This window comes from Leptonychotes weddellii, chromosome 4, assembly GCF_054177405.1.
Source record: "Leptonychotes weddellii isolate Sample4059 chromosome 4, ASM5417740v2, whole genome shotgun sequence".
Classification (NCBI taxonomy): Eukaryota; Metazoa; Chordata; class Mammalia; order Carnivora; family Phocidae; genus Leptonychotes; species Leptonychotes weddellii.
In genome coordinates this window covers 85,471,343-85,494,371 of record NC_138372.1, presented here as the reverse complement: position 1 = coordinate 85,494,371, position 23,029 = coordinate 85,471,343, and the positions used below count along the sequence as shown (strand labels likewise).

The following is a 23,029-nucleotide window of genomic DNA, read 5'->3' as shown; positions in this document are numbered from 1 at the left end:
CAAGCAAAGCTTCAAGAAAGGAAAAAAACGAGAAACCCCAGAAAGCAGCAAGAAATACAGCGCTGGCTACACGCAGGCGTTTTAAAGGTTCACACACCACCAGTGCACAACGAGTCCAAAAGAGCCCTCCGACATCTTTTAAAGCACTGGCGGGAAAGAAAAACTTACACTAGCGGCGAACACAGAAACAGAAAATTTACGAATGACCCCGGAAACATTTTATTTTGCGTAGGTATCTTGAGAATATTCTTTTGTGATTCGTTACTTGATCCGGAAGAAGAGATAGCAAACCTCACTTGCGATTGGGTCCTATCATAAGGGCGGTGCTTCAGCGAGCCAGTCACCTTGGCAACCGGACGTGACGATCCCGGAAGCGGCTGACTGAGCTTTGCCCGGCTGGCGGCTTCGGTGGGCGGGGTCGGCCGAGCCCTTCTGGCACCGTCTTCTCCACGGACCCGGCACTGCTAGGGGCGGTGCCAGTAAGGCCACGCCTTCCGTGTTGACTCCGGATGGCTCTGGAGCGATGTCGTAGGCCCGCGGGGGCGGAGACTCGGGCCGCTCCTCTCTGAGGCTAGGGCCGGAGCGGCGTCGTTAGGCGCTTTGATTCTTCCGGTTTCTGGTGGCTGCGTCGCCTCTTTCCAAAGGCTGGGGATACGCCCTCTCTAGACCCTGCTGTCGCCCTCCTTTCAGCATCGAACCTGAGTTGCTCCGGGACACCTCCAGCCCAACATTCTCTCGCTCAGGTTCTCGCCCTTTGGAGGACCTCGGCCCCCCATTGCCCACTTTCCTGGATGTGCTGGCCCCTCCCACCCCTCTAAAATGTCCAATAATCTACAGAGGGTCTTCCTGAAACCCGCAGAGGAAAAGTCAGGCAACGCCTCGCAGTGGTAAGTACCGGTTTCGAATCTCCCTCGACACACCTGCCCCTCGCCCGCCTCTTAGCAGGGTGCCGAGTCGGCCGTCGTTTCCGGACGCTCCCCCGCAGTGGGAGCGACTGCAGGGCTCGTCACTTGGGCCACTCAGAGCCCTCAGAGCGCGCCTCTCTTGGAAACGTAAACCCTCTTCAGAGCCTGACGCAGGCAGCCTCGGCCCTGGCTCCGCAGGACTCCAGCGTCTCAAGTTTCGTAGGCGACAGAGTAGATCTCCACGGGAGAGGAAAATCAACATGGCCGACGCTCCTGTGTGACTAAAACCTTCTGGAAGATTCTCGCGCACTCGCAGAAAAACACGCAGAGCCCAGCACGGAATAGCAAGTGCAGCCCAGGTGGCGCTGGACCTTCAGTGAAAAAAGCTATCATTTAAGAGAGTTAGTGGAAAGGAAAAGAAAAATTTGTGTAGTTGATGAGTATATGAATTTAGAAACTGAAAATTTGATAGAGTGAGGGAATGGATTTTTTAAAATTTCAAATAATAGTTTTATATACAAAGAAAGAAAAGAGTAATTCTCATGTGAAATCGATCCTTTGGAACAGCGTGTTTGAAGCAGGTGTAATGAGAATGCCGTCTCTAACTGGATGTCTCTGTAGAGGAACTGTGACATAGGGAGATCGTGGTGTTTCTTAAAAAGACTTAGTTGCACATTTACAAAATAGTTTATCACTAAGTCAGTTTTTTTTTTCTTAAAGGTTATGTTAGTCAAGATGAAATAAAATGGGAACAAAACTGTTAAAGAAGATCGAATATTTTAAGTTGTAGACTCCATGGTTAGTGGATGTATAATAAGTGGTGAGAAAAAACTTAATGGGTCTCTGCGGAAGGAAAATGTGAAGAAAGCATGGAAATTGAGTTGTAAAATTCATGGAAGAAGATTTATGTTTGAAGAACATCAGGCTGCCTAAATTTAATTCTAGCTTTGACATTTACTGTTCGTGAGGCCAAGTGCCTTCTCTCCAGTCTCCTTTCCAGTAAGTAAGAGTGCCTAGAGATATTTTAAGGACTAAAAGAATGAGTATATGTAAAATACTTAGTATAGGAAAAAAAAGCAGTACTTATATGTTAGCTATTATTATTATGAGAATAAGAGTTTATTTCTGTACAAATTTTAGCCCAGGAAGTAGGTTTCTTTTAATTACAAGTAGATGCAAAGCGGAATTATAATAACGACTGAAAAAGCGCGCACAATATTTTAGGAAGAAATGATCACTAAATGCGGTGAGCCAAAACAATATTGAAGAACTGCGAAGAAAGAACCATTGCGTTTCAAATCGTAAAAAGAGCCAGCTTGTGTGTACGTATAACGTTTGTTGGTTTACTTTTGGTGAAAGCTGGGTGGGGAGAGGCAGAGATGGTGCTCTGTATAGATAACGAAAAAGTAGAATTACTTTCTAATGGTTGTTCATTTCTTTTCTCTTGTTTTGGTATCTGGATATTCGATGCCATCTGACTTACCCTAACTTAACACAGTTTGTTTTAGGATTGCATTGTTTTTCAACATTAGAAATAAGGTAGAATAAGAACTTAACGTTTTTATTTATTGTGTACTTTAATTCTTTTATCCAGTTTCTAAGCCTTTGGCTATCTGTATTTGGCATTTTTAAAAATATTACAAATTGAAATATATTTTGGTTACATTCATACGTCATTGGAAGTTCATTAACTCATTGGTTTATGCATTGTTTTCATCATCTTCAAATGCATTTATTTCTTCAAATCACTGAGGTTTGACATCACATATTTGGAACATTTACCAGATGCTTTTCTGAAGCTATTGGACTCTTATTTTGCTTATTGCTTACATATTTGATTATACTCTGTTTTGTAAGTAACAATCTGCATGACGTACAAGTATAACTTAAAAATCATTTGATTAATGTCAGCTCTTTAATTTATTGGAAGCTTGGTTTCCTTATTTTTCTGATAATTTTGATGGTACTAAATCATTTCATAAACTTAAAATGAGTATATGATTTTATTTTCTATAGATGCTTGGATTATTCTTGAGTTACTGCTGCTTTCTTTTTACAAAGTTTTTCGTTATTGCTTTACAGAATGTTTATTGTTTAATGTATCTCTAATTCATCAAGGCATAAATTTTAAGAATAAAACTTAATCTTAGAGTGCAAAGGAAAAATCTGGAAGATATTTGTGATAGTAGGCATTCAGTTTTAGATTGGGGCTTTTTTTGCAAAGAGCAAAGCCGGAGTTAGAATGGTATAGTAGAAAGACGGTAAGCTTTGGAGTTAAAGCAATCTAGATTCCTATCCTAGTTTACTAGTATTATCTGTATAGTTCAAACATTTGGTTAAAAAACATTCACTGAGTGCCTACATGATAGACTGCTAAATGAAGACACTGACTAAAGAAGAGGATATGAACCATGCCCATGAAAAACCTTATAGTCTAGGGGGAGGTGATGTAATACAATTTTAAATAGTGTTATGCACAGGATGCTGTGAGAGCACAAAGAAAGGAAATTGTAGGAAAGGTTTCTGGAGCATCTGAGTTTTGGAATGTAAGTGTCCGCTATCCAATTAAAGATGAATGCAGGCTGTGCCCAAAAAGGGAACTGGTAAATAAAGCACTGGTATGACTTATTACCAGGAGTCAGTATTTTTGTTTGATTCTGTACTACAAGCAGGATAGATAGATAACTCTTAAGGGTTTGGTTTGCTCTGCTAGAGAGATTAGACTTCATCTAGTGAAGGTCATTCAGAGGATTTTAAGAAAAGGTTGTCATGTTCCTGTGTGCATTTTAGATAACTGATGGCAGTGCGGATTTGGGGGTGAGGGATCAGGCATATAAAGATTCTGTAAGTTGTCCTTTCAGAGATTTTGAGGGCCTGAACTAGCTGATGTAGAGTAAGGGTTGGATTCAAAGAAACACAGAAGGGAAAATAGGCAGATTTTGTCAGTGAATTGGCATGAAGAAAAGGGGATCAATTATAATGCCAGTTATCTGGATAGATATTGGTAAATTGAAATGAGGAGAACACACCAAAAAAACCCCAAAAAACAATCAGAGAGGTATTTGAATTTGACACTCAGGCAGGGTCAGAGCTGAAATTACATACTTAAGTCATCAGTTTAGAGTTATTATAATAAAAGCCTGTGATGATACGTCTCACAATAATGAGAATTAGGATGTGACTGGCAACTGGCTTCTGTCTGCACTTAATCCTTTGTTCTTAAATGGGGAGCTAAAATGAGTGTCCTCAGCAGTGGGCTTGGTTTGGTTAGAAATGTGATGTTTCATTATCAGTTTATTGTGCATTTAGTTTTGTACAGTGTGTTATATTATCTTTACTGTTTGGGTGTGTAAGAGACATTGACACGTATACCTTATAGGCTAACTGAAATCTCTTTCTCATTAATCACTTCATGCAGTTGAATTTTTTGGACCCTGTTATGTTTGGTTTATGCTAAAGTAAATTCAAGAAAGAGGACTGGATTGTCGAAGAGAGCGTGTAATTCTGAATAAGTTATTTAATACTACTGAATCTCCAGCTATAAAATCATAATGGGAATACCTACATTGCTGAGCTGTTTATCAGAATTAGAGTTAATGACAACTATTTACAATAATGTATCTATTATGTATATAATATTACATAGTATATAATATTGTATGTTATTACATTATGTATATTGTGTATGTACATAATGTTAAATCATAGATGGAAAAAAGGTCTAGCAGTTGAAAAAATATATTTTGCAACAATATCTGCAAAATGTTCATTAGCATGTGAAATTTTTATCATTCCATTTCTTATATGTGAATGTTTTATGTCAATATTAGAATAATTAAAAATGTCAGAAGTTATGTAAGTATCTTTAATATACTTTTTATGAAAATTTTCATACCTTTTTATCCAAGTTCTTATATTGTCAAAAAACTACCGGATTCACTTACTTGTTCTTGGACACCAATTGTGTATTTTAATGGAATATGATAACTAGCATATATTGGGAATTTATCATAATTCCAACCAGTTATTTCATTTATTTCTCATAGCAAGCCTTACTGTCCCCATTTTGCAAATGAAGAAACAGATTCAAAGAAGTTAAGTAAATTTACCAAAATTAATTAACTAACAATTGGAAGAGCCAAGATTAGAAGCCTGTAAACTTTCTAATGTATTCTTCTTTTTGCTTTTTTTAAAAGTCTTAAACTGTTACTGTGTTTGCAGTATAGTTCTCAGTTCAAACACCAACTGGTTTAAAGTAACTAGCACATTGATGATTTTTCTAAATTTTTAAGTAACCAAACCAGAGCATGGGATGCAGAATCCGATTCTAATTTTAGTTCTAACATTAGGTAGCAGAATTTGATTTTTAAGAAACAGAATCTTTATAAGATTTTAGTTATAGTTACTCTCTTAAATGGAAGATCTCTTCTAGAGCTGAAAAAAAAAGTATATTAATTGAAGAAGTGTGAATTTCATCCTGATTTATTATTTCTCTCCTTAGCATACTACATTCCAGTTTAATTTTTAGGACTCATTCCATTTGCTACTAGGAAATCATAGTGGTGTCTTTTTGTTTTGTTTTGTTTTGTTTTTTTAATGATGACTTGGAGGAGTTAATTCAGCCAACATTGTTTACAATGTGCCAGTTGCTCTATTAGGTGTAGAGGATATACATATGAATTGGATAACCTACCCTTAAGGAATTTATGGTCTCCGATAGATTATGTGAATCTCTATTGATATACTGGCATAGAAGAAGCTGTATTTTCCTTTGTTTTTTGGAGGGGAAAGAAAGAGAGGAAAAATGATTAGGCTTGAAAATAGTTTGTGCAATAAAAATGTTGTGCAATATAAATGTTTTCTGTACAGCAGAAACATAGAGGCCATATAATGAAGTATGTGAATGCAGTATCAGAAGCCTGTGTCCTTTGTTTAAAAAACATACCAGTTAAAAATGTACATTCCCATATGCAAATAATTATAAAAGCATTATAAAAGTTCTGCTCTGTTGAAGTTTCTAATCCGTGAGCCAGATGTTATTGACAGATTCATTGACAAAACTATGTAAATAAACAAAAGGAGACTAGAGAAAAGGTATTGAGATAGTTCAGTTAAAGTGGAGATTTGAAAAAGCTCCCTTTTTTATATAAGTTTTTTGAGGGCCTACTATATTTGGTATTGGGAGAACAATTACAAAGTAAATGATATAGTCTCTGTAAGAAAAACAAAATTTTACTTATTTTTTAGAAGACATTATATAGAAGGCATTATATAACTCCTAGCATTAGTGGCACCCGGGGGAGTACTTGGGGATTTTAAGTTGGAAGAAATTAATGTGAGTTTGAGGGACTTGCAAATATTCATGGAGAAGATGGAGTTGATCCTCAATTTATAGCTATGTTTTAAATTGTTGGAGAAGAAAAAAAATAACCTGAAGAATACTTGGAGTAAATAATATACTTGGGATAATCAAGAATAGTAAGGAGACCTCTCTGGGAAGATCAGAGATTTTTAAGTTGAGAAGATGGTACTGTTGTAGAGATTGGTTGGGTCTAGATTTTAGGTGATTTTCAAGTCAAGCTGAATTGGCAATGATGAATCATTGGAACTTTGAGAAAGGAGGTAACAGGATGAAAACAATGCTTTAATCTGCCAGAGATACATCATAATAGTTGCTGAAGTCAGAAAAACTAGTTTAAAAGTCAAGCAAAATATAGGGTTGAGATAATGAGGTGATGCAGGTCTGATCTAGGTAGTAGAAGTGGCCGTGGTGAAAGAGAAGAATGAGTAAGAGCTGTAAAAAGGAAAAAAACTTTACAGACTCAGTGATTCATTCACTATGCATTTATTGAATGTTTACCCTTTATAAGCATCTATACAGGGTGCTTTGGGTGAATCAGAGATAAATAAGAAGGGTGATAAAGGTAAGTCAGAGATGACTAGGTGATTTAAAACCTAAGTGACTTGGGAAATAGTAGTGCTGACATGACTGGATTACTGGATGGTAGGATTAGAGTACTAGTTTTCAGTAGAGAGTAATTTTAACTTTAAAGTCATGGTTTAAAAAATGTCATGGTATTAAAAGTGAAAATGTTTGGTAAGACAACACAAATATGGAACTGAGGTCAACATTAGGGAATAGAAATAAAGGATATAACAGTGGGAGTCATTAATTGCAAAGGAAATAGTTGAAGCAATTGATGCAATAGTTGAAGTAGTTGGTACAATCTAAGGAAGAATGTCTTGAAGGAGAAACAGTCAAGAGTTGTGCTTTGGGGAATAGTCATAGTTGGATACTTAAAATGCAGAAAATGAATGAGAAAGGAAACATTAAGAAAAACAAGCAAATTGTGCACAATGGAAATCATGTTAGGTAGAGGTTCAAAATGCGCAATTAGCTAGCAGTATCAGTTTCAGTAGGGAGCACCTAGACAATGAGGATAAAGACAGATTTAACTGTGAGAACATATTTGGTAATCTTTGAGAATGAGATGTAGTAGAATAATGGGAAAGAAAATAGACTGCAAAAGAGAGTGAATTTCTAGACAACTTTTTGGCATACCAGTGACCGGAAGTTGGTAGGTGGTCTTAATTATGGTTCATGAACATCATCTACCAACTTCCTGTCACTGAATTTGGAACATAAGTCATAATCATCTCTCTAATCCTATGTGACTTTAGCATCTATATGGATAATCTCTTTGTCATCTAGTCTTTCATCAGTACAAAGTTCTTTTTCTCCGGTGATCTTAGTCTCCATTCTGTCACTATCCATCCACTTCTGTAATTCTTGTTGTCAGATGGGATTGCTGCATTTATGAAATTCTTGATTCAGGCATTCTCTTTGCTAAACACCAGTTGTAGTATTTCTAGCTTACTTGTTTAAATACCCCACTTGGACTGTTTTTTAACTTTATCTGGCCCTCCAATAATCACTTTATTTTCTGCTTATACTTTTGCCTTTTGTGTTCTCATTTTCTTCTCCTCCTGTTTAGTTAATAATTTTTACCAATATCCTAAACTCTTTTGTTCCTCTTTGATTTTTTTGCACCATTCTTCTGAAGCCACTCCCTGGATAAACTCAGGGATTTACTTTTACTTTGCTTATACCCAGTGAAACAAGGAAAATCTCACAAAAGCACAGATTGGTCTCACTATAAATTCATAATCACTACCTATATCGTTGGGCCATCAGCGTTGTCTGATGACTCTAATATTTTCTGAAGTCAACTTACTCTCTCTCAGACTGTTTCACATCTTTTTGATTTTCCTCAAATCTCCATTTTTGCTCCTATTCTTAGATGACGTTATGTCCTTTTCACAGGAAAATTAAAGCCATTAGATCAGAATTACCTCAAACTTCTGGCATCAAAACTATAAACTTAACTGCAAATGTGCCTAACCTGTTCTTTCAGTGCCAATGGAAGAAGATATTTCTCTGCCTCTCTTTAAGGTTCAATTCCTTTACCTGTCTGCTGGTTCCCATTCCCTATATCTTCTTATCAAATTTTACACTTAATTAGCCCTCTTTATCCTCTTCCTCTTGAGAACTCATATGAGCATTAATATATGCTCTGGTTTATCTAACCTTAAAAAAGAGAAGACAGATCTTGACCCCATTGAGCCTCCATCTACTTGCCAGTTCATAAGAGTTGGCCATACCTTCTATCTTAATATCCTTTCTTCATGTCAATTCCTCTGCAACTTTTTTTCTCCACCAAACTTTTTTTAAAACCATCAGTGACCCTCATGCAGGTTTACATTTTAATCTACATCCTACTTGGCCTGTCAGAAACTTTTAAATAGACTTGCCCATTTTCTTGAAACTCTCTTCCTTTGGCTTCCATTGCATCAAAATCTCTTGGATTTCTTTCTACTGCTCAAAGAAAATGGGAAGCTGCTAAAATATTTTATGCAGGGAAGGGTCAGTTTTAATGTAATGAAAGCTTTTAAAGGGAGAGGATGTGGTTGAAGAAGAGACCAGTTCTGAAGCTACTATAATAGTCCAAGCCAGAGATACTGTTTCCTTGAATTAAAATGGAGAGAGATGGTTTGGAAAGAATTGAAAGGATAAAATCGGGAAATTTAGGAGTTAATACCAACAGGATTTTATGATAGATTAAATGTAGATGATTAGAAAGCAGGAAATTGCTTGTTCTGATTTAGGCATCTAAGATGGATGATATGTCATTTATCATACAGAAAGAAAAAAAAAACATGGAAAGGCCATGTTGAGTTTTAAATGCATTTGAGATTCTGAATGGAAATGTCATGAGGGAAGTTGGATATATATATAAGCCTGAATCTCAAGAGTTAAGATGCAAATCTTTTAATTGTTGCTGTATAAATGGTAATTTAATTGAAGTTATGAACATAAAAGAAATAATTGGGAAAAGCTTAAGAGTAGGAAGAGAATTTAGTCTAAGCTTTGGTGAATTCCAGCATTTGAAGGTTGATTCAGGTAGGATGAGTTGACAAGGAAGACCAAGGATTCATTACGGAAGTAGGAGAATGTCCTATCTAGGAAGCCTTGGGTACAGAATGTTTTAAGAAAAGGAGCAAGCATTTTTGTTTTCATCCAAATATAGTGTATCATTTATCTCACTTAATGATAATTGCCTGTTTACATGTCCATATAACCAACAGTTTAAGTTCTTTTGGGGATTGTGGGTTGAACTAGCTTGGAGACAAGCAAATATTTTCTGTAAAGGGCCAGATAGTAAATATTTCAGGCTTTGTGGGTCGTATGATCATTTCTGGTGTAACTACTCAACTCTGCCACTGGGGCTAGATAGTAAATATTTCAGGCTTTGTGGGTCGTATGATCATTTCTGGTGTAACTACTCAACTCTGCCATTGTAGCATGAGCGCAGCCATATACAGTATGTTAAAGGTGAATGTAACTATGTACTAATAAAACTTTATTTATGGATGCTGATATTTGAATCTCATAATTTTCACAGATAAAAAAATACTATTGTGACTTTTAAAAACTATTTAAAATAGGAAAAACATTCTTAGCTTGTGGGCTACACAAAAACAGGGAGGGAGCAGAATTTGGCCAACCGCTGTAGTTTACTGATCCTTTTCCCATAATTGAGCCTGGTGCCTGAACCATAACAGACACTCAGGTAAATTTTTGTTGAATAAATTAAAGTTGAATAAGTTCAGGTCTTTTCTATGTTTTTTGGGGGCTGGGAGGTAATTAAGGTAGGCTTTTTGCTTTTAAGTCCTGAAAGCAAGAATTCATACATTTATGTTCATGCATCTCTTTAGAGATTAACTTTTAATTTGCTAAAAGTAAATTTAACATTTTGAAGCACTATCAAGTGGCCAGAAAATGGTTTTAAATATTTAAAAGGATATAATTATATTATTTTGGGCTACAGAAAAGTAAAACTGAGTTCCAGGGCTTCCTAGAATGCATAGATATTTTGGCTTTGATTTTTATTAATATGTAGGTTTAAAAACACTTGTGGGCAGTAAAATACACTTTTGCATCATTGAGAATTCTAATCATTATTATTATTATTTGTCTTGAATTTTTGTTTTCATTTGATCTTAGTCATATAAGGTGATACTGTTGGTAGGACATGAACTCTGCATTTATGTTGCTAGAATTTAGCATGAGAGACAGTCTATAAGCAAGTGAGCAAATAGATTAATATATATTGACAACTTGTGATGTGTACCATGAAGGAAATGAACAGGTGTAATATTATACACTAATTATGAAAGATGGGCAAAGATAGTTAAAGTGGTCAGAGAATGTATCTCTTGGTTAGTTACTTACGCTGAGACCTGAGTTATATGGATGGGAGAGGAGAGGAGTATCTAGGTAGAGAGAGAGCATGTGTGATTACTCTGAGTCCTATGAGAACTTGGTATTTTCCAGGAACTGAAAGGTGGTTTTAGGCATAAGTAACTTGAGGTATCTGCATTGAAGAAATCTACAAATAATTGCTTACATAACAGAGATTGGTATATTTTGGATTTTTAAAAATCAGACAATCTGTACTAAGATATAGCTCATAAGTATCAGGATCAAAATTGGCTAGGTTAAAAAAAATGTCCCGTGTGTTCCACATTCATTGGAAACCATTTAGCTGAAATGACGTTGCTGTTATGTATATGGATTGACAGGCAGTTGGAACTAATGTGAATAATTCCCATACCAAGGGCTATTTAGCACCAAACTTCAGATATGCTGAAACAATAAGTCAAGGAAGAAAATGGTTCCTACATGAGTAACTCCATTTAGTCTATGAAAATGTGGCACACTAAGCTATCACCATAAGAGATGCCTTAAGCAAAGGAAGGATGGCTGACAGTAGGACTTGCGAGTCATTGTCAGTGGGAAGAGCACAGCAGATTGGAAAGAGGGTAGAAAAGAGTGAGGGAAATAGAATAAGCATAAACGGAGATGAAATGAGAATCCTGGGCAAATCAGAGTGAAGAAGGAGGACAACAGGAAAGAATTCAAGTAAAAAAAAAGGGAGGATGCTAATAGTTTAAGAGGAAAATATTCTAATAGGCATAACTTTATACAGGGTAAAACCTTAGAAAAGTCTAATTTACCCATTGCCTAATCATATGAGAAATTCTAAATCAAAGCTGATCATATCTTTGATTATCTCTTCTACTTCAAAATCTTTGTTTTGCAATATTTCACTTTGAAAACTCGAAGTGACAAATTATATACTTTTACGATATTTTATAAATTTTTATCTTTTTAAAATAATATTTGCAAATATTTGTTTTTAAATAAAATGTATATACCGTCTAGTATGTTGTATTGATTTACTCAATGTTCTTTTAAGTGTTTCAGGCTGCATGTACCAAGTAGTTCAGACGATTGGCTCGGATGGAAAAAATCTTCTGCAATTACTTCCAATTCCTAATTCTTCTGGAAATCTTATACCGCTAGTTCAATCTTCAGTCATGTCTGATGCTTTGAAAGGGAATACAGGAAGCCCAGTTCAAGTTACTTTTCAGACTCAGATTTCCAGCTCTTCCACAAGTGCATCAGTTCAATTGCCCATTTTTCAGCCAGCCAGTTCTTCAAACTATTTTCTTACAAGAACAGTAGATACAGCAGAAAAAGTTAGAGTTACTTCTGTGGGAACTGAACATTTTACCTCATCAGTTTCTAAAGTTCAGAGTCATGGTGTGAAAATTGATGGACTCACCATGCAAACATTTGCTGTTTCTCCCTCCTCAACACAAAATGATTCACCTTATATTTTAGTAAATACTCAGAGTCTTCCAATGACTGTGAAGTCTCCAGTTTTGCCTTCTGGGCATCATTTACAGATTCCTGCCCATGCTGAAGTGAAATCTGTACCAGCGTCTTCATTGCCTCCTTCAGTTCAGCAAAAGATACTTGCAACTGCAACCACAAGTACCTCAGGAACAGTTGAGGCCTCCCAAATACCAACCGTTATTTACGTATCTCCTGTAAATACAGTGAAAAATGTAGTTACCAAGAACTTTCAAAACATTTACCCAAAACCTGTTACAGAAATAGCAAAGCCAGTGATACTAAATACCACACAAATTCCAATGAATGTTGCTAAAGAGACACAATTAAAAGGTGGTCAGCATTCTCAAGCTGCTCCTGTGAAATGGATTTTTCAAGAAAATCTACAGCCTTGCACTCCATCTCTTGTTCCTGTTAAGTCTTCAAATAATGTGGCTTCAAAGATTTTAAAAACTTTTGTAGATAGGAAAAGTTTGGGAGATAATACTATAAATATGCCATCATTGAGTACTGTCAGTCCTAGTGGGACACAATCCAAAAGTATGCCTATTAAAGATAATGCCTTGGTTATGTTTAATGGGAAAGTCTATCTATTGGCTAAAAAGGGGACAGATGTTTTGCCATCACAAATTGACCAACAGAATTCTGTTTCTCCTGATATTCCACCAAGAAAAGATACATCACAAATAGTGAGTTCAAGTCCAGTCACAGAAATATCCAGAGAGGTTGTAAATATTGTTTTGGCTAAAAGTAAATCTTACCAGATGGAGACAAAATCACTTTCAAATACTCAGCCTGCTTCTATGATCAATCTAAGGGCAGAGAAGAATAAAAAAGTGGAGAAACCATCTCTTTCTACCCCAAACCCACATAATATGAATCAATCCATTAACTACTTAAAACAGAGTAAGACTTTATTCACAAAGCCAGACTTTCCAGATGGATTTAGTGCAGTACAAAATGCCCCCAGAAAAGGAAATATCATCCAGAGCATAGAGAAAATAAGTTCCTCTGTTGATGCAACAACTTTTACTTCACAACAGTGTGTTTTCAGAGACCAAGAACCAAAGGTAATTTTCCCATGTCAGGGTGTTCTTTTTATCTATCTATATAGAAAATTTTTCTTTCTTAATTCTCAAAGTTAGTTACCTATGATACCTCTTCCCCGCTCCTTTCCCATCCTCCACTCCATCACACAAATACCATACACACATGAATGCTTAATTAAGTCAAAGCTTTCATCTGAAGGAAATGTTTGAGGAAGATAATAGAGTCTTTCTCTTAAATCATTTGGCATGCCAAATCTTTAAAACAAAATCAAACAAAAAACTCAGCAACAAGGTTTAGAAGAGTTGGTGAAAGATAATGTGAATTCACAGTTTGGTAAAATTCTGTGTGTGTATATATATACATGTATACACATATATATACATATGTACATACATATATTTACTAGATTAATGTTAGTATATGGAAAGATCAATATTATGCATCTAGGAGAGCTGGGTTTTTTGTTTGTTTTGTGATGGTAGGGAGATACTGGCAATTTTTTTAGGTAGATGGTAGAAGGGGTAGAATGGGGCTGATCAGTACCTTTCAGTCATTTGTGGAAATAGGATCTATCAACATCTTTTTTTTTTTTTTAGTAGACAAGTTTCCCCTTTTTTTTTTTAAACCCTTTCTGACTCTTCAATTATTCAGCATATCCACATAGTTACTTTTCTGTTCTACTTAAGATATGTGTGTCTGTGCTAAGTATTTATGCCCACTCTTTCCTTATGTAGAGATCTACTTAATAATGTCAGTGTTTCTCCCCTTCAGTATGGAATTCATTGAATTCTAGATATGTAAGGTGGTAAATCCTGAAGCATAAGATTGATTAAAGGCATAAGACTTTTCCAGAAGACTACAATTTCCAACTAATGTTTTATAGATTATTTTTAACTTGTCATTAGTCTGTATTCTTATTTCAGTTTGAGAATCAACTATCTGTTAACCTTTCCAGTGCAAGAAAGCAAAATAAATGAGAAATTTTAAAGGAACAGTTTTAAGTTTGTACTCAGTTAAATTCATTTTTTCAAATGTGGGTGGTAAGGCAGGGGTAATGCAAACCAACCATTTAGGACTTTAGAGCATGATGTTTTAAATAAGATGAGATGAACACTTAGTTGCTAGTCTGATAAAATAGCTTAAGTAATTAGCAGTATTGTTTGTGTGTTTTGTTTTCCTAATTCCAGATCCAGAATGAGATGGCATCAACATTAGAAAAAGTTACTCAAGAAAGAAATGACAAGAACCATTCCCAAGGAGGAAGCAATAAGGCATCATATCTGAAGAATGATGCAGAATTTAAAAAGATATTTGGTCTCACTAAAGATTTGAGAGTGTGCCTTACTCGGATTCCTGATCATTTGGGCTCTGGAGAAGGTTTTGATTCCTTTAGCAGTTTGGTGAAGAGTGATACTTACAAAGAGACTGAGTTGATAGTGAAGGAAGAAAAGAAAAAACAGGTAATAGATTTTTGGTGTCCTTTGTAGTTACTCCAAAGGTTCATGAATGCATTTTCTTGATTTGTTTTTTTTAGTCTGTACATTAATATGAATGATAGTTATCAAATTTGCATATTTGTATATATTATACCAAATCAGTGTTAAAGAGAACCATATATACAAAGGTAAAAATACATCCCCAGTTAAAGTTGTTGTATTAAGTGTTTCTATTCACCTGTTTATTTTTTTCATCAAAAAATTATAAGACAATGCCCATAACTTTTTAAACTACTTATCCTACTTTGAAGACCCTATCTAAAATAATCCAACATGATCCGATGAGCACTGGGTGTTAAACACAACTAATGAATAACTGAACACTACATCAAAAACTAATGATGTACTATATGTTGGCTAATTGAACTTAATAAAAAAATTAATAAAATAAAGAATCCAGATGTAGGGAAAATATAAGCATGTAGATGTTCATTACAGTATTACCCTTAATACAAACATTTTAAGAACTCTACTTGGTCGATAATGATGAAAAACATCCCTACAACTTTGCCTATTGTTATTCTACTTAGGAATATATCATTATACTGCTTAATATCCTGAACTTTAGATCAGACACCAGTGAACCTTTCCCAATGAAAATCTTCCATATGTGCTTACTGTGGGAAAGGAAGCACAAAATTAAGTCAATTCTTTTTCTCAAGTTCTTTACAAATGGCTGTTATATTTTGGTGATAGATCAATACATCTAATATTTAAGCAAGGAAATGTAAATTAAGCAATTTTCTTCTCTGTGAATATCATTAGGACATTGCTATTCACTTTAGTACTCTACAGTGCTAAACAATTTTTTGCTGTAGTTCTCAGTATATTTTGTTGAGTTGAATTTAATAAGTATGTTACCTGCAGTATCCTGTTAAATTTGAGAGCACACTGTCTATGTGGCAATAATTTGTTTTTCTTTTGGAATCTTACTCAACATAACAACAGGGTTTTGATAAGAAAAGAAAAGCAAAAACCGTTAAGAAGATGGATCACACAAAGAAGAGAAAAACTGAGAGTGTTTATAACACAGCTATAAATGGAGGAACTAATGTCAACAATTCCCAACTCGTCAACAGTATTTTACCAACTTCGGATGTATCACGCCATAACATTCTCACAAGCCGCAACAAAACCAGAGAAGAAAAGAGAACTGAGGTTGAACGCTATACCCCTGAGAACCAGGAAAAAGGCACATTGAGTTCAAATGCAGCTTTTGAACAAAGTCATTCTTTTAATAAAAATTATACTGAAGATATTTTCCCCATGACACCACCAGAGTTAGAAGAAACCATTCGAGATGAAAAAATAAGAAGACTTAAGCAGGTGCTGAGAGAGAAAGAAGCAGCTCTTGAAGAAATGCGTAAGAAGATGCACCAAAAATAATAAAATGTTGCTATACTTAAAGACTGCAGTGAAATAGCTGGGTTTTTTTCATAAACTTTTGCATTAAGTTAATTATAGATGCATTCTGAAAGTGTCTGAATATGAAACTTGTTTTTCCATCAGTTAATGATTAAATTTTATTTAAGGACTACAAAAAAGGTTGATTTCACACATGACTCTTGTGAATAATCTACATGGGGTATCTAAATCTTTGTCTAGATACCTTTTTTTGGAAGGAAAAATTTTCTATTTTTCTATTATTTTAATTAGAATTCCCAAAGTTTGAGTATTTGTGCAAGGTTTTTTTTTTTATTGTTTGCATCTTTAGCTGAACCGCTCAGGTGTTATTCCAACAGTAGATAATTATTGTATACTACTGAAATTATACAATGCAAGGGAGGAAATCAGCTCTAAACAGCCTTGCCAATGGGCTTATATATGTACTCAGTCTGTATCCATGATACCATTGTTGTAAATTTTTGTTATTTCATGAAAAAAATGTATTATAGCAGTATTATTTAAAAATTCAAACATTTCTCAGAGTGAGGGACACTTGTGGCTTTTACAAAGTAATTTTATATAATCCCAAATGGGTTTTAGAATCCAGGCTATATAATGTATTGGTTGCTTAAAGTGATAAGTTATTCCTAGGTAAATACTTTTTCTTCTTGATCCTCCCCCTCCTCTTCTTTTTCTTATGCTCCTTTTTTGGAATATGTACATATGTAACTGTGAAAAATAAATCTGAACAATGGCCACATTTAATACGTTTTAAAATTGTAAAGTATACCTTTTCTTAGTGGAGGCAAACATTTTTCGGTCTAATTATGCTTGATTCAGAAAGTTCGGAAGTTGTGTGGGGATAGGGATTAATGGGAAGAAGAAAAAGTTTACCAAAAAAAGAAAAAAAGAAAGAAAGAAAAAGACAAATCTCCGGAAGTAAGGTCACATAAAACCTATACACATTGAGAGGGAGTATAGAGCAAATGCAAAGATCAACTAAATTCTCGTGCCTTTTATTTTTTTTCTTGTAATAACAGTTTTATTGAGATAATTCACTTACCATAAATTCACCCTTTAAAAGTATACAATTCAGTGGTTTTTATTCACAGAATTGTGCAACCATTAACATGACCTAATTTTAGGACATTTTCATCACTTCCCAAAGAACCTCATACCCATTAGTAGTCACTCCCCAGACCCTCCACCCCCCAGCCCTAGGCAACCATTAATATAGTTTATGTCTCTAGGGACTTGTGGAAATTCAAAGCAGGGCATGTGGGTGGCTCAGTCGTTAAGCGTCTGCCTTCAGCTCAGGTCATGATCCCAGGGTCCTGGGATCGAGCCCTGCATCGGGCTCCCTGCTTGGTGGGAAGCCTGGTTCTCCCTCTCCCACTCCCCATGCTTGTGTTCCCTCTCTTGCTATGTCTCTCTCTGTCAAAAAATCTTTAAAAAAAAATTCACAAGCATGGTAGGAATTATTCAGTATGTTTTCTTATGTGATTGGCTTCTTTCACTTAGTTTAATGTTTTCAAGGCTTATCGGTTCTGTAGCATGTATTAGTACTTCTTTTTTTAAATTGCTGAATAATATTCCATTGTATGAATATACCACACTTTGTTTTCCATTCATCTGTTACGGACATTTGGGTTGTTTACACTTGGCTTCTAGGATATTATGTTGCTATGAATGTTTGGGTATAAGTTTTTATGTGGACATATTAGTGTATTCTTAGGAGTGTAATTGTTGGGTCATATCCTAACTCTGTTTAACATTTTGTGGAACTGCCAAACTATACATAGGTGTTTCTTACCCTCCTCCACCAAAATGGATCTTGTCAAGGACACCAGTGACTTCCATGTTGCTAGATCTAGCAGTTGTCTTAATTTATCTATCAAGGGAAATACAAGTTCATGAATCATTGCCTCCTTTGAAAAATTTTAAAACATTTCATTAAAGAAGCAGTACATGTGCATTGTAGAAAATTTAAAAATACAGCAAGCTACAGTATTAAAAATTGAAGCTTCATATTCTCATCACACTATAAAATATTGATGTTGGGGCTTGAAGATATATAATTACCTCTTTCATTAGGTTTATTTGCAGGTATCTTATGGTTTTCAGTGCAGTTGTAAATGGGGTTGATTCCTTAATTTTTCTATTCCTTCATTATTGGTGTATAGAAATGTAGCACATTTCTGTATGTTGATTTTGTATTCTGTGACTTTACAGAATTTGTCTATCAGTTCTAGCAGTTTTCTGGTGGAGTCTTTGGGGTTTTCTATATAGAGTATGAAGTTATCTGCAAATAGTGAAGGTTTGACTTCTTCCTTGACAATTTGGATGCCTTTTATTTCATTTTGTTGTCTGATTGCTGTGGCTAAGACTTCCAGTACTATGTTAAATAACTGGTGAGAGTGGACATCCCTGTCTTGTTCCTGACCATAGAGGAGAAGCTCAGGTTTTCCCCATTGAGGATATTAGCTGTGGGTTTTTTGTAAATGGCCTTTATTATGTTGAGGTATGTTCTCTCTAAACCTACTTTATTGAGGGCTTTTATCCTTTCTTTTATTAATGTGGTGTATCACATTGATTTGTGAATATTGAACCACCCTAGCAAACCAGGAGTAAATCCCACTTTATCACAGAGAATGATTCTTTGAATGTACTGTTGGATTCTGTTTGCTAGTATTTTATTGAGAATTTTTACACCATGTTCATCAAAGATATTGGCCTATACTTTTTTTTTTTTTGTCATTTATTTATCTGGTTTTGGTTTCAGGGTAATGCTGGCCTCATAAAATGAATTTGGACTTTTTCCTTTTTTTATTTTTTTGGAATAGTTTGAGAAGAATAGGTATTAACTCTTCTTTAAATGTTTGGTAGGGATCTCCTTTGAAGCCATCTGGCCCTGGACTTGTATTTGTTGGGAGATTTTTGATTATTGATTCAATTTCTTTGCTGGTTATAGGTCTGTTAAAGTTTTCTGTTTCTGCCCATTTCAGTTTTGGTAGTTTATATGTTTCTAGGAATTTATCCATTTCTTCCAGATTGTCCAATTTATTGGCATATAGTTTTTCATAATATGCTCTTATAATTTTTTTGTATTTCTGTCGTGTTGGTTGTTATGTCTCTTCTCTCACTTGTGGTTTTATTTATTTGGGTCCTTTCTGTCTTCTTTTTGATAAGTCTAGCTAGAGGTTTATCAATTTTTTTTTTAAAGAACCATCTCCTGGTTTCACTGATGTGCTGTTTTTGTTTTTGTGGGTTTTTTGTTTTTTCTATATCATTTATTTCTGCTCTATTATTTCCTTCTGGCTTTAGGCTTCATTTGTTGTTCTTTTTCTAGCTCCTTTAGGTTGGAGATACATAATTAAAGGCTGTTAGTAAATAGATAATTTGAAGTCATAGGTCTGAATAACATCACTTAACACATCGAATAATATCACTTAAGATGGTATAAACAGAGGGTAAAATTGTGGGCTCATGTCTGAGTACATTTAAAGGTTGGGAAAAGGACAATCATGAATTTTGAGCATTGGAAGAAGTGAATATTAAATGAATTGTATTTATAAATTCTTGAATAGTGTCTGACACACAGTGTTCATTAAATAAAATAAATTCAACTAAAATCACCCTGATATATTGCATTCACCTTCCATTTCATTTCATTTTCTTACCTGTTTGTTTTAGTCTACATTCTCCTTTGATTTTTCTGCTTTATATTAAGGTTTTATTGATAATGAAATGATTAAGCACCTACATTTCTTCTGATATTATATACCATTATGCTGAAATGTGGCTTGAATCCTTTACAGCAAAATCCCCAGTTTGTCTATGCTGATGGTCTCAAACTCTTACTTTCTCATTCTGAAATTCACTCAAGTTAGTGTTTTCTCTTTACCACTCCACTGAAACTGTTTCCAACGTTAAAAATTTGCTAAATCTAATGTCAGTTCTTAGTCTCTATCTTACTTGACCTGTCAGTAGCATTTGACAGTTCTTATCAGTCTGTCAGTGAAATGTGTATTTCACTCTGCATCCAAAGCACCATATTCTTGTTTTCCTACTTCCTTATTTAAGGCTGCTCCTTCTGTCTCTTTGGATGATTCCTCACCTTCTCCATGATTTCTTATATGGCTCAGTGCTTGTATGTCTTTTATTTTACATCTATACTCGTGTTGACCTCGTCTAGTTCTTAAGCATCAGTGCTTCTGCATACTATCTTCAGGAACTTTCCTTTGAACTTCAACACTGTATATCCAATCATCCTGACATTACCACTTAGAAATTTGATTAGCATCTCAAAATTAAGATGGTTCAGACCCAGCTTCTGATTATCATCCACACCCCAAATTTGCCTCAACCAAGATTTTCTGTAAGTTAATGACAAATCTAGGCTTCTGTTCATTCAAGTGGAAACACTTGAGAGTCCACCTTGATCTCTCTTTTGCTTATAAGGAAAATTTTCTGGTTTACATTCCCATGATACCTGCAGTGTGACCATGTCTCACCATCTCTGCTGTGACTACCTTGCTTTAATTCATCTGGATTATTGAAATAACCAACTGTCTCCCTGCTTCCATAAGTATCCTCCTACAACCTGTACTTAGAATGATAGCTGAGTGATTTTGCTGAAAGTGTATTACAGTAAGGAGGGGGAAGGAGCCAAAAACCCAATAGAAAAATGGGAAAAATACATGAACAGACAATTCACCATAAAAGATTTGAAAACAACCTGAAACATACTAAAAATGTTCACATTCACTCAAATTGGACAAATGCAAATTAAAACCACTCAAAACATTTCTCATTGGTGAGACTGGAAAAGATCTGAGAATATGGCAACACATTCTGTTGGCAATGCTGTGAGGAAATAGACATGCTTATACATTGCTGATGGGAATACAAATTGTACAACTCTGAAGAGAAATTTGGCAATGTCAAACAAAATTTCATATGTATTAAGCTCTCAACCAATGCAGCCAGCAATTCTAAGAATCCACCTTGAAGCTATGCCTCCAACAATATGAAAATACATATGCAAAAGTTTTTAATTACAGCATTTTTAATCACAAAGTATAGGAGGCAGCCCAAATGCCCATTCATAGGAAAGGGTTGAAAAAACCATAGTATGTCCACACTATGGAATACTAAGTAGCTGTAAGAAAAGAATGAAGAACTTAACTGATATGGAGTGATTTCTAAGACATGCTGTAAAATGAAAACAAAGTACCAAAGAATATATATAGCATCCTACCCCTCATATAAGAAAAAAATAGAAGAAAATACATAGACATCTATTCATTTGTACAAAAGAAACATAGGAAAGATAAACCAAAAACTATTGACTGTCTAAGGGGAAGAGAAAGAGGAGAAGGGGAATGGGTTAATAGGGATGAAGTACAATAACCTGTCTCTGATAATATTTTTTTGTCCATAGCTCTGACTCTTAGAATCATAGAAGTGTTTTTGAATACCCTTTACATACCCCCGGATAAACAAATAATTAAAACGGAAAAGGAAATAGGGGAACCCAAAAGGGAATGCAAATACTAACAAATGAAAGCATATATTACAAAAGAATAGCATGAGCACACTTAAGGGAATGGGAAAGAAAGCTAACCTAAGTGACTTAGGAAGCGGTATCTTCACCAGGCACTGAAAAGCCAAAGGCTTAAGTGCTGTAATCTACTTGGTAAAAGTGTTTCCCACAGGGGTATGAGTTAGCAATCCTGACATACCTTTAGTTGTGTACTAGAATTGAACAAATAAGTACACATATATTGTAGATAATGAGAGACTGGTTTCTCACTGTTGGAAGATATTATAAGGAAAGGAGGAAGGCTAAAATAAACCCTGTGGTATTGGATTAGAATAAGAGGCATTAGTATAAACTAAGATTTTTAAATATATATTCAGGCAGATAATACACACATGGGTGTATGTGTGGGTTATACATACATATATACACTCATATGCTTCCTAACTTTGTTTGTTGAGATGGCCTAGAAGAAGTGACACTCCAGAACAATGAGCACACCTAACACAGAATCTTGGTTTCTAAACCCCATTCTTCAAATAAAGAACCAGGGCTTATTGTAGAAGTGGGTTCCAGGACAGGCAACAAAAATACAAGATGAGCTTGGAACATCTTGTGATGTCAGAAGGTAAGGGAATGCCCCCCAAAAGATGGGGGAGTATTTGAAAATGAGCCAATTTGAAGGATCTTCTAAAGGCCAAAATTGGAATAACTTGAACAATGAATAATGATGGTATTTGACTTTTTTTTTTAATTTTATTATGTTATGTTAGTCATCATACAATACATCATTAGTTTTTGATGTGGTGATCCACGTTCCATTGTTTTTGTATAACACCCAGTGTTCCATGCAGTGCATGTCCTCCTTAATACCCATCACCAGGCTAACCACCCTCCCCCCCCTAAAACCCTGTTTGTTTCTCAGAGTCCATAGTCTCTCATGGTTCATCTCTCCCTCTGATTCCCCCCCGTTCATTTTTCCATTCCTTCTCCTAATGTCCTCCATGCTATTCCTTATGTTCCACAAATAAGTGAAACCATATGATAATTGACTTTCTCTGCTTGACTTATTTCACTTAGCATAATCTCCTCCGTCCCACTCATGTTGATGTAAAAGTTGGGTATTCATCCTTTCTGATGGCTGAGTAATATTCCATTGTATATATGGACCACATCTTCTTTATCCGTTCATCTGTTGAAGGGCATCTCAGCTCTTTCCACAGTTTGGCTATTGCGGACGTTGCTGCTATGAACATTAGGGTGCATATGGCCCTTCTCTTCACTACATCTGTGTCTTTGGGATAAATACCCAGGAGTGCAATTGCTGGGTCAGAGGGTAGCTCTATTTTTAATTGTTTGAGGCAACTCCACACTGTTTTTCCAAAGTGGC

General features: G+C 35.4%; 1 protein-coding gene across 5 annotated transcripts; it reads left to right on the top strand.

Annotated features, from left to right (window-relative positions):
• Positions 1–320: 320 nt before the first annotated feature.
• LRIF1 (ligand dependent nuclear receptor interacting factor 1) lies at positions 321–19,738 on the top strand. Of its 5 annotated transcripts, XM_081815647.1 has the most exons (5): positions 321–887; positions 1,626–1,904; positions 11,726–13,235; positions 14,403–14,675; positions 15,660–19,738. In XM_081815647.1, the coding sequence occupies exons 3-5, from the start codon at positions 11,739–11,741 to the stop codon at positions 16,095–16,097; spliced, it is 2,208 nt and encodes a 735-aa protein (XP_081671773.1). In that variant the 5' UTR covers positions 321–887; positions 1,626–1,904; positions 11,726–11,738; the 3' UTR covers positions 16,098–19,738. The 5 variants fall into 5 exon arrangements, with proteins under 5 accessions (XP_081671773.1, XP_006732907.1, XP_081671774.1 ...); XM_006732844.3 differs by lacking the exon at positions 1,626–1,904 and having other exon boundaries at positions 322–887; XM_081815648.1 differs by lacking the exon at positions 11,726–13,235 and having other exon boundaries at positions 364–887.
• The last annotated feature ends 3,291 nt before the right edge of the window (positions 19,739–23,029 follow it).